General features: G+C 39.3%; 2 protein-coding genes across 18 annotated transcripts in view; both read right to left on the reverse strand.

The window, feature by feature from the left end:
- The window catches only part of ANKDD1B (ankyrin repeat and death domain containing 1B), a 49,973-nt gene extending 45,269 nt beyond the window's left edge, over positions 1–4,704 (reverse strand). For 6 of the 8 annotated variants that reach the window (XR_005225976.2, XM_037903000.2, XM_037903002.2 and 3 more), the window contains exon 1: positions 21–1,839. Coding sequence is in view for 6 of the 8 variants with exons in the window: in XM_037903000.2 (XP_037758928.1) it covers positions 21–117 (97 nt within the window). In the remaining 2 variants the exon portion in view is untranslated. Of the gene's footprint in view, positions 1–20; positions 1,840–1,867 lie in introns of those variants that run through there. The other 2 variants (XM_043547178.1, XM_037903003.2) reach the window with 2 other exon arrangements.
- A 1,349-nt stretch (positions 4,705–6,053) lies between these two features.
- The window catches only part of POLK (DNA polymerase kappa), a 65,549-nt gene continuing 58,986 nt past the window's right edge, over positions 6,054–12,616 (reverse strand). For all 10 annotated transcript variants that reach the window (XM_043547183.1, XM_043547181.1, XM_037902983.2 and 7 more), the window contains 4 exons: positions 11,611–11,782; positions 9,067–10,020; positions 7,745–7,796; positions 6,054–7,574 (listed from right to left, as the gene is read on the reverse strand). In XM_043547183.1, the coding sequence (XP_043403118.1) occupies positions 7,490–7,574; positions 7,745–7,796; positions 9,067–10,020; positions 11,611–11,782 (1,263 nt within the window). In that variant the 3' untranslated portion in view covers positions 6,054–7,489. The remainder of the gene's footprint in view (positions 7,575–7,744; positions 7,797–9,066; positions 10,021–11,610; positions 11,783–12,616) is intronic.

Raw genomic sequence — 12,616 nt, forward strand, 5'->3', positions numbered from 1 at the left:
CCAGCCCCGCGCTCACTCACGCGTCTCATTGTCGGCGGCGGGTGGCTCCGCCGCCGCTTTTTGGGTTCCATCGTGTCTGGGGCTCAGCGCGCCCAGGAAATCGGTCAGCGCCTTCATAGCGCGGCCCCAACTCCTCTCCTTTGCCCTCCAGCTCCAGCCCTTCAGGCAGGGCTCTGGGGCTAGCGCTACTCAACAGGGTGCGAGGAGGGAGGTGCCCACCGGCAGCAGCGCCCTGTGTGCGCAGGAGAAGTATTTGACTTTGACTTGTTTTAAGTGCATAGAAAAACCGGTTGGTTAGGGTTGTTATTATGCAGGCTATAACCGAGAGGCAGCTAGAGTGGGCCACTCTGCCCTCCCGGCACAGGCTGTGGGGCACACAATACTACTAGTGAGTCCAAACCATGCCAGGCACCATCAAGTACAGCTACCATCCTCCACCACCAGCTTTACCGCCTCCTTGACAAAAGGAAAAGATTAAAATCACCTTAAAATAAGGCAAGCAGGAAATAACCAAACAGATATTGCCCAGGCAACAGAGACCGTCTAATTGCTGCTCACTGTACAAACTATGATGGTGTCACCTTTATCGGGACCTCCCTTTATTAGTCTCTTTTTTCATACATTTAGATTGTAAACTCTTTGGAGGCAGCACAGACTTTTATGATACAGCTACAGGAATACAAATAAATCAATAATGTACATTCAGTGTCTAATACAATGGGTCCTGAGGGTATGTCTACACTGCAATAACACACTCACAGCTGGCCCATGTTGGCTGACTCAGGCTCGGGAGGCCATAAAATTGCAGTGTAGTCATTCCATTTGGGCTCCAGCCTGAGCAGGAACACGCTGCAATTTTATAGTCCTACAGTCTGAGTTAGCTGGTCTGGGCCAGCCACAAATGTTTTATTGCACTGAAGACATACCTTAAGTGCTACCACAGTACAGATAAGTAATAACCGTGTATGAAAATACTGGCTTTGCACATGCAAATTGGTGTGCTTCTACAAAGCAAGACATGTGGCAGTACCACCAAACTAGGTCCACTCCCCACTGCTATTTTGATCTACTTTAGCCACTCTTTATTATTTAAGAGGCAAGTATGCTTTTGTTATAGAATATAGAAATATTTTTCTTTTAATGTGACCTTTTAAAAACATGAATATAACATTCTGTAATATTAATATTGTTAACCTGATATTGGAAAAACTACCTCAACACGGGCAAAAATATCATTAATCTATCTTGTGTGGTTGAAGGCACTTTTAAGGTTAAATATTTTTGCCTCTGGCTATTGAATTAAGTGCTAACATTTCAATAGCTTAATTGTCATTTTAATTATTTTAAAAAATATTAACAGGAATTTACATAGCATGTTTCATCTGTGACTCTCACAGTGGTTTACAAATTAAGTAGAGTGGGGTATAGAATCCAGAAGTCTTGGTTACTAGTCTTAGGTTCGAATCACTGTGCAATGCATTATTTTACAGCTTTTTCTGTCAGCTGGCTAAAATCTTTCCAATACAGTCATGCTGAAGTGCATAATCTTAAATACGATAAACCTAGGCCTAATTATGAGAGGCAACGTCATCAACGTACACGTCAGAGATAATAAAAAAAATGAATCAGTGTGAAAGTAAACATCTAAAGATGAGAATGTATGACTTACCATGTCACAGCTGAATCACAGAGGTTTTGCTTTCAGTTGCTTAACATTCCTATGAGTCAGGTGTTCCAGAATAGTTTCTTTTGAGTAGGAGACTTATTTTTGTGTTATACCTGGCACTGGTCATTTAATACAGGTCTTAGTATTACTTTCCCACAGTAAAACCCAAAGAAGAGTAACTATATAAACAATAAGGTTTACCTTGTGAAATTGGCACCACTGAGGGTAGGGATTTGCAGTTTCATAAAGAACCAGGGGTAGAGCTGAGTATAGAATCCAGGAGTACTGGCTGCTAGTTCAAGGTTCTAATCAGTACTTACAGCACCAGTTTACAATTCCTCTCCGTCATCTGAATTAACGCTTCCATTACAGCCATGTCATAAGTGCTCAAACTTTGAAGACGATAAAACCAGAGCACCAAATGAGGTGAACTTGCCATGGAATTCACCAGGCTAGTGACCATTTCAGAAGGCTTCAGCATCTTCCAGAAGACTGAGTGAGTAGCTGCCAACAGTACCAGGGCAAAGGGGTAGCTGTAAATCTCCCTCATTCTGTGCCCCTAGACTAGAGCCAGGATTTTGCAGCTCATAGCCCCAGAAGCACCAGGGTTTATCTATGAGAGTTAAAGGCATTAGTTTATATTACAAAAATTGTGGCTAAGCTAGTAATATTAGGCAGAGTGGTGGTTGAAGATAGGCTATTAAAAAGGAAAGGGAACAAACACAAACAAATAATAGAAAACTAAGTGAACCTTGGGTCGCTTTTCACAGGGATTAGGGGACAGAAGCAAAAGTTGCAGGAGCACAGATTATTTGATTTTGATAGGGAAATAACATTTACATGTACGTGATTCAGAACCATCAATTCATTCACACACTATTAGCTTGTGTAACGACAGGGCCTTGTTATCCTGATTATTGGTATCCTTCTCCTTCCTCCTCACCCCTTGTCTCCTATTATTTGTTATGCTCATTTGTTGTGTCTTGTCTTTAATCAGAGTACAAGCTCCTTGGAGCAGGGCAAATCTCAACAAAGGTGTTTAAACAGAGTTGAGCACAAAGGAGCCTGATCCCAATTGGTGCTGCAGTAATATAAATAGCGATGTGAATGGGGGCATAGCTGTGAGATTCCCTCAGAACAAAAACATGCAAGAGGAAATCTGTTCCCAGCCCCAGGGCATCTTGGTGGGTATTGAGCCCCCTCTGGGCTGCTCCCCAGGCCTCTCTCCTGGCAGCATGACTTCTGACAGACATCCCCCACATTTGCCTCCTTTGGGATAGAAGACGGAGAAAAGGATTTCAGTTGATTTGTAAATACAGCAATAATTTCAATGTATGAGTCTACCAGTAGTTCAGGAGTGGAACTGCTGCCCAGACTCAGCCCCTGCTGTCCACACCTTTGGAGCTACCATCAATTAGAGTGGCTTTTGGAACTGGGAAGAAAGCAAAACATTGGTTGGAATATCACCCCAATTTTGGAAGAATCAAATGCTTTCCAAATCTCCAATCTGATCAGGTACGTGGGTGGGTACAGAAGGAAGGTGACTGACTGGACCCTTAGCATATTCAGGAATCCAACTACAGCAGAACCCCGTTTATGCGATCGAATTGGGATCTGGGCCAGATCTGATAGTCAAATTTGGGTAAGATGGAGAATGGGAAAGTCCAAGGCTGCAGTGCCATCTAGTGGCCACAGGAGAGATCACCCACTTCTGTACCTGTGTGCGCTGGTTGTTCGGTTAATAGAGAGAGCCAAGTAACAGAGGGTCGGATAAAAGGGATTCTACTGTAATGGACTCTGGACAATTAAAAGAAACTATACAAAGTTAGTCATAGTATTATCAAATGATGGTGAGATATTCTGTAGGTAAGATTAGGATGACGCTTCAGAATTTAGAAGTAAAAAGCAAACGACAAACTTACTGTAGATAGATATGTGTTAAATTGACTCAATGCTGTTATAATGCTATTACACTCAACTGCGTTATTTGGTTCTGTTAATTTACATGATAACTGAAACCTGCTTTGTGCTTAAGAGGACCTCGCCTTATGTTTGTGCTAGCCATACTAAGTATATGCTTCCCCCAACAAATTCCCTCCAAACCATCAGTGTTCAGCTTGTTGCTTTTTTGTTTCTCTTCTTCAGAAGCAGCAGTGCAAAGTATAAACTCTTCATGCCTTTCATGGCTAGGGCCATGAAATATTCACCCTTCACTCGGTCACTTGCAACTAAAAGAAACGTAAATTCAAGAAGAAGAAATGTTCTTTTTATCATTTTAAGTAAAAAGAAAGAAACTCATATTGCACGAAAGCTGAGTGAAAGAGCTACAGAACTAAAAGTAGGGCATATTGAGAATGGAGAGCAGTTCAAGATCTCCATTTTCTACACCAAGATTAACCCCCTTCCCTCCCCAAACCTTTCCTCTTACATGGATATTTGGTGGTATCAACACAAGGGGACAATGTGGTACAGATGAAATTACTATAAGGTGGGTACACAACTGGTTGAAAGACCATACTCAGTGTAGTTACCAATGGTTCACTGTCAAACTGTGATGGTGTACTTAGTGGGGTCTCTCAGAGGTCATTTCTGGGTCTGGCAATATTTTCGTCAATGACTTGGAAAGTGGAGTGGAGAGTATGCTGATAAAATTTGTGTATGACACCTGGCTGGGAGGAATTTCAAGCACTGTGGAGGATGAGATTAGAATTAAAAATGACCTTGACAAATTAGAGAACTGAGCTGAAATCAAGAAGATGAAATTGGAAAGTGCAAATTACTTCACTTAAGAAGAAAATAAAATCATATCTCCAACTGCAAAATGGGGAATAACTGGTTATGCAGTAGAACTGTTGAAAAGGATCTGGGGGGTATAGTGGATCACAGATTGAATATGAGTCAACAATGTGATACAGTTCCAAAAAGGGCTAATATTCCGGAGTATATCAGCAGGAGTGTTAACTGTCCCACTCTGCTCTGCAGAAGTCAGGCCTCAGGTGTACTGTGTCCAGTTCTGGGAGCCAAATTTTAAGAAAGCTGTGGCGATACTACAGAAAGTAACAAAAATGATACAAGGTTTAGAAAACTTGACCTATGAGAAAAGGGTAAAAAAATGGGGCATGTTTAGTCCTGAGAAAAGACGACTGAGGGAAGACCTGACAATAATAGACAATAGACAATATGCTAAGGGCTGTTATAGAGAGGATGGTGATCATTAGTTCTCCATGTCCACTGAGGGCAGGACAAGAAGTAATGGGCTCAATCTGTAGCAAGGGAGATTTAGGTTAGATATCAAGGTAGCTATGCTCTAGAATAGGCTTCCAAGGGAGGATGTGGAATCCCCGTCATTGGAGGTTTTTAAGAACAGGTTGGACAAACATCTGTCAGGGAAGGGATATATCTGGTCTTACCTCAGCGCAGAGGCTGGACTTGATAATCTCTCACTGTGCTTTCCAGCCCTACATTTCTATGATCTCTACCATTGCTTAGATCCATGCAAGCTAACTTGTCTAAAAAGGACTTCCTGGATATTAACAAGAGCAAATTTCAGGTCAAGATCTTCTGTCGCTACCTGTATAACAGGAATATTTAATTTAAAACCAACAAGTTCAATACTTAGCTATACATAGAAATCTTTCTCTCTCGCTGTGTATTATATATAAAAGAGAGAGATTAGAAGTGGAAAAATGAAATTTCTGTCTTCTTCAGTCACCACACTGAATTTTTCAAAAAGATGTGCATCTGTAAGATGCTACAATCTTGCAAATGACTTCCCTTAAAATATAAATAAATAAATAAAATAAAATAAAAAAGTGACTGTGCCTTCTCTAACAAACATAGAGCAAACTGTGTGTATCTAAATTAAAAATCCTACACAAAAATACTCTCCTGCACATACTTCTCTTTCTGGGGAAAGGGCAAGAAAACAAACATGACAGATGTTTGTCACATTGCTTATTGCTCTATTTTACTATGTGAACCTAATTAAAATAAAATAGAAAAATATGTTCTATTTCAGACTATATATTCAGCAATATATAATGTGTATGAAAAGCATTAAACAATCAAGCCAAGTTTCTCCTTTAAATATATCATCTCTTTTCTAAATGCAGTTAAATTTTATACTTGTACCAAAGAATAACTCACCAAGTTTTCAGGTGTGAAGAAATCACTAATTTTGCACTAGTATTTTATTCCATATATAGAAATAATGCTTCTATGTCAACAGTTATGACACTTTTATATGGATGATGAAATAACTGCCAGTGCCAAAACAAACTTATTTCGTCTGTTCAAATAACTGTGGTTGTTTCCTTCTCCTTTAACAACATGCAACATATGTAAAACCTATTTCTATAAAGCTATTCTCAGAAAAAGAAAAATACACTTGGCTTCTACACTTTTTTATTGACTTAGGTCCCATGTTAGCAGAAGATAAAAAAGTAATCAAGCAATCCAGATAAAGGTTTATCACATTGTATTTAAACAGATGTAAATTGAGAGACAGCCAGATTCATAAAACCAGAGCAGCTGTATTTTTTTTTTTAAAGGAAAAAAGTCCTCACATAGCTAATGTTCACAAATGCATTATTTGTGGTGGATATTTTCTTTTGAGATGCCATTTTACTTCATATTTTAATGATTTTTTAAAAAAATAAACTCTAAGTATTCTCTCATTATTACAAAATGACTTGCTTGAAAAAAAATTACGTTATAAGCATATTTGATTATAAATTGACACTAAATATTTAAATAATTGAATTTTTGGGAAGTAAAGAATGTAAATAGAGTATTTTAAATACATAAGTGTACCTTACAGCTTCCCCCCTTACATATATTCATAAAAACATGGTTTATAACAAACTACAAAAAGTATTTTGCATAAACTATGTCTCTTCAAAGAGAAAAAACGTGAGCAAAAGAAGGAAGGTTATTTCCTGTCTTAATATATTCAGGATTATTATTTCAATGTCATACACATTTGCACATCAGTCACATTATCACTGGACTAGTTTATCCTTAACTTTTCTTAAAGTGAATTTGCTTTTGAAAGGTGCTGGTTTGACAACTGCATAGGAATCTGAAGCTCTCTCTATCTCCACAGAACCAGTGAGGCACAGCCCGTACACCCCATACCTATTCTGGGGGTCTCTCACACTCCATGCTCATTGAAGGGGTTGATCCTGCAAGGTGTTTGTAGTCAGTGGGTGTTGAGGTCACTCAACATACCACAAGAGTGCCAAACACTGTTCAGGACTGAGCCCTACACACCTGGCCCATCAGTTCCTACAGAAGTCAGTGGCAGGCTTTCCACTGACTTCAATGAGACTTGGATTTGGGGCCCAATCCTATGGAGAATATCAACAGGGACATCAATGAGTAGCAATTGTTTTGTGCTGTGGATATCTGGCCACCAGAAACGGAATTCAATCCAACCTCATTTCACACTGGTTAACAAACAGTCATCATGTATTACCTATCGGTCACTAGCAACCTAAGTTGAATTGCTGGTGACTTCCATACCCTGAGTGTCCACTATGTCAAGATAAAACAAAGCCCGCTCTTAGCATGCTCTTTTTTCCACAGATATAATTTAGACAAAAACTATTGTGAAAAAATGATTTGAGTGGAAAATTAATTCAATGCTCTGGTCCCTGGTAGATCACTTATTATTTTGTCTCAAATGTTGTATTCCTCCAGTGGAGGTTTATAGGGATTCCAAAGTGACAAGTATCAGAGTCCAATCCTTCACCTGCACCAAACTAATTTGAATAATAAAACACTGATTATGAAATTCTTCATATATGATAAAGTGTTACACCATCATTTTAAAAATGTTTCAATCGTTTGCTTGGAAGTACTTGGTTTGGCTTTCTTTGGTGTTGACTGTGGTGTCATTAGTCCAGGCCTAAAATAAAAAAAGAACACATTAGGAACAAACAAAAAAAAAAAACACCCACCAAAAAGCCAAAAACAAACAAATATAAAACCACCTAAAGTAACTTTTACAACACTGAATAGTTTGCTAGCTTGACTTTCAAACACAAGTACATGCACGCTTGAGGAGATCTATCGTACCTTTTTGTTCCTGTTGTGGGATTCATATATTGATGTCCTCTGCCCATGCTTCCTAAAGAACAATTGTGAACATCAAAATAAATTATTTAAACACACAATGAGCACAGCAGGGAGCTGCATGACTAGCAGAACTTTTAGGAGGAAAGTTCTAGATGAAGAATTTCCTTCCTATTATTTTCTGAAGCAGTTGGATTGAATCTCTTACCAAGCAGATAACATTTGATCATTTCCTTAGTACTGTCAATTATATTCAAAATAAGTAAAAAATAAAAATCCCTTTAGCCCAATAACAAATTAAGGAATAAATTTGAATGTGATCACAGATTTCTGTAACAGAATGTAATGCTGTTGATTTCCAAGATGGCCTACTGAAATTCATGTTTGTTTTACACTGTTGGTCTTTCTGGGAATAAAACTATTAAAAAATCTTCACTAATATACAGCATTTCTTCTATACCACAACTTGTCTGCATAGCTAGGAAGATCTACACCAGTATTTTAGGAAATCATCTTTGTAAAAACAGTCACATATAATATAATGCTGCTATTGTAACTTTATAAATATGCTTGGCAACTTTCTCATGTTGGATCAGAAAGGACGCACATTTGAACAGTTTCTTAAATACTAGTCGTAGGTCTCTAATCTTGTCCTATTTATCGAGCCAATTCCAAAGTTAACTCTCCATAATCAAAAAGACAAAGTACTAAAGCAAGCCAATTAGTGGCAAACTAATACACCAAAAAGAAAAGGAGTACTTGTGGCATCTTAGAGACTAACCAATTTATTTGAGCATAAGCTTTCGTGAGCTACAGCTAGCTCACTTCATCGGATGCTTTCACTTCACAAAAGCTTATGCTCAAATAAATTGGTTTCAGAGTAACAGCCATGTTAGTCTGTATTCGCAAAAAGAAAAGGAGTACTTGTGGCACCTTAGAGACTAACCAATTTATTTGAGCATAAGCTTTCGTGAGCTACAGCTCACTTCATCGGATGCATACTAGTGAGCTGTAGCTCACGAAAGCTTATGCTCAAATAAATTGGTTAGTCTCTAAGGTGCCACAAGTACTCCTTTTCCTTTTGCAAATACAGACTAACACGGCTGTTACTCTGAAACCTGTAATACACCGAACTGATTCATGTCATACAAAGGAATTTGGTATTTTTCAAATGGAAATAGCCAACCCCTTTACACAGGTCTTCTTAAAATTCAATAGCTGTACCAGACTCAGAACCCTAAAATGTACAACACATTCCTTAAAAATCCTATTGTATATTGGATGGGGCAATTTTAAAAGGTGACATTCTTAACTTAAATACTCACCAACTGACTTTGAATTTTCCATAATTTGACTCTTAACTGGACAAACTATTTGCTCTGTCAACTCCTGGATAATGCCTTTATTTAAGCAAACATCCACATGCCTGTTGAACAATGAAAGGTCAGTTGTTTTTTGTTCCACGTTACAAACTGGACAAACCAGAACATTGTCTCTGATGGCTCCAGAGGAATAGGAAGGCTGAGTTTCTTGTGTACATTCAGACTTTTCAAAGTGTTCTGCATTTTCCAATGAAATGATTTTGGAAGAAAAATTCTGTTCTAGGTACATGTTGCTAGCAGTTTCGCTAAGCAGACTATGCTCTCTTTCCTTGCTAGTATTAGCTACTACTTTATGGAATGCTTCTGTGTTACTGCTAGTAGAGTTGTCAGCTACTTTTGTTAACTGTACTGTATCCACTGATTTGTTCATTTTATTTTTTTGACACATTTCAAATATTTTCTTTTTATTGTCAGGAGAAAAATGATATGCATTTTCCCATGAATTCTCACTCGTTGATATTTCTGCATTATCTTTTACCAATGTCCCATTGAGGCACTTGTCAATATGTCTGTTAAGTGCTTCTAAATCGCTGTCTCTTTGCTCCTTAAAGCAAACAGGGCAAGTGAGGCTATGACACTCATTCAAATTCTCTGAGCCTATGGCATCATTTGTTTCTTCCATAGTATTTACTGATGACTTTATATCATGTGAGTTCTGCTTGTTTGCAGGTTTGTTTATAAGAAGCTCCTGGTTGCTTTGTTGCCTTGCAGCTCGCTTTTTATCAAAAAAACTCTCTCTGTGAGATGTTTCTGAAGCTTTTGTAAAATGTTCATGGCTGGATTTGCCTGGCTGAAGCAGAGAAGCATTTGCTTGTTTTCCTGGCTTTAAGAAATTGATAATGCTCCTCTGTTGGTATTTCTTTTCTTCTTCATTTAGAAACCCTGATACTCGTATACCTGAACATGACAAACAAGACAAATAAAAATGTAATTGTAACTGATAAATAAAACTAAAACTTAATTAACACTAATGTGCATTAAAAAGTTTTGCGAAACAAAGCCACTCAATATAAATAGGTATCTTATAACAGAAACTGTATTATGTACATGTGTTAGCAGCTGATCACAAAGCAATTACAATTTTACTACCAGTCCTGAAGATTTGCCAGCTATTTCAAGTTTACTAGGAATTTCAGTGCCCTTAAAACACCACATTGCAACATCATGTGATACCATAAACGTCACGTAGTCATGTGGAAAGTTAAATTCTAAAGTTGTTCATTTCTGGATGCCAGTAATTAGTAATCATGTTTATTGCAGCAGTTGCCTAAGGGCCAACCGAGAATGAGGCCCGATTGTGCTAGGGACAATATAAACAGTCGCAGACAGTCCCTGCCTCCAAGAGCTTACAATCTAAATAGACAAGACAGACACAGGGAAGAGGCTTGACACACAAGCAGAGTCATCAATGTGATGACAGAAGATGTCACGTTAGTTCCACAGCTTTTGGTGGGGTTGAGGGAATGGATTTAGTTAGGAGGGGGATCAGCTAAATGGGAAGGGAAGGAGGTTGAGGGGTGCAGGGTAGAACTGAGTAAGATGGGTAGGTGTGAAGTGAAGCTGAGGTGAAGAGACTGCAACTGAGAGGATGCGCTGGAGCAAAGAGCAGACCAATCAGCAAAGGGCAGAGCAAGTCCAGTCAAAACTGTAGAAAGTTCTCTGAATGTTCAGAGGTCCCTGCTTCGGCTGCTTCTGCTCCTAGAGGCTGGAGTCTCTTGCTGGCTCCTCTCTACAATTCTTCCCAAAGACCATGCGGTATGGGAGGAGAGAAGGGGTGGCACTGCATGGATCCCATTGGTCCCAGAATGAGTGTGGAGTGTCCCCTTCAAAAATTTGGGTTTAGCTGGGGAGCAGCCTGGGCCCAGTTGGGCCCCATTTTACCCTGTTTTATCTGCTTCTGTTCCACTGGCTGGAGTCTCTGGCATGAAATTTTCCATTAAAATATTTATTCTTTGAACTTTTTCTTAAAACTGGGATATTACTTTTTTTTTTTAAAGGAATAGTGGACTATTTACATTTAGAATAAAAAAATACTATTTATTTCAGCAAGAAATTTTAACTTCAGACAAAATATAGCACCACCAAGTTATAAACACCATAATTTAGGCCATTCCTCTGTCAAAAATATAGAGCCATATACTCAACTCTTCCCTGCTGCAGTGCAAAGGAGACTTAAAGACTTTAAGGAGGCAAAGCTGAGGATTCCCATGTCACAGGATGGCACCTCAATATAGGCAGTGGTTGGGGAGGAGGCAATCTCAGCTCGTGGAGCAACTCCCTGGGAGCCACTATCCACCAGGACAAGTTAGAGCAACCCTGAAACTGCTCTAACATGCACCAGGGGCTTTGCCCCCAGCAGCTCTCAAGATTATTGGGGGGAGGGTAAAACTAACAATGCCACCTGTTCCCAGGTGTGTAGCATGCTTCATCTGAGGGACTTGGGGATCTTGCCCTAAAAAGGAAACAAAAAAGTTATAAATATTATACCCATAAGTCTTAGCCGCAAAGGGTGAGGGGCAACACCATCAATTTCTGTCCTTAGCATATCTTTAGCAACAGCAAATATTTCTTCTTCAGTAAAAACAGCAGAGAGCACTGTGGAAGCTCTTGTTTTTACTTCAAAATTCACATTCTTCAGTTTCAAGGTAACGGTTTTACCCTAGAAAACAAATAAAACACTTAACATACATGATACTGAAGAATTTTTAAAGTGAAGTCTTTTTTCACCTAGCTGAACTCTACTTCAGTGTCTAAACAATGGCTTTAAAGCAGGGGGCTAGATTCACTGCTGCATCCAACTTGTACTGGACACAGCATGGATGGTGTGCTATAATGGAGCCTGTTATCATAAGATTCTCTGCCTGGCTATAGCCTGCTGCCAGAGCGGAGTAGCTGGGGGCTGCTCTAACCTGCACCAGCTGGCTATCTGTATCTGTCAGATGCATACTGCTAATATACTCTGGCCGCTTCCCCAGTCTCTACCCACCTCCCATGTATCTCCTGGACTGGGAATTAAAGGGCAGATGCCAGCTATGTCAAGTCTACATCTACTAGGGACTCTTGTGTGCTTCGGGGATGCCCAGTTAAGGATCTCCAACGTCTCTGCTCCCTTTATATCACTTGAGTGGTGCAAAGGGAGCAGAACAAGGCAGAGAATCTGCCCTAATATTTGTACAGGCAAGTGTGCACATGCAATTCAATAAGTGCACCGTAAATCCCAATCACTTGAAAATGTGTTTGTAAAGTGATAAGCTAAAAGTAGTTACCATATCTCTCTTCCAACTCCAAGAGTTTGGGTAACTCTTTCAAAAGCACTTAAAGACTTAGGAGCACTGCAAACAATGGGACGTAGGCCAAGTCACTTCAGAGCTTTAGACAAGTTTACCCTTTGTTATTTGTCAATACAGAGGCTTTTTCTCCATGCTGTCATTCCATATCCTTGTGTCGCAACAACCTTCCATGGCTGAAGAGGACTCATTGGTACCTTTAGGAA

This window comes from Chelonia mydas, chromosome 5 (assembly GCF_015237465.2).
Source record: "Chelonia mydas isolate rCheMyd1 chromosome 5, rCheMyd1.pri.v2, whole genome shotgun sequence".
NCBI classification, from domain to species: Eukaryota; Metazoa; Chordata; order Testudines; family Cheloniidae; genus Chelonia; species Chelonia mydas.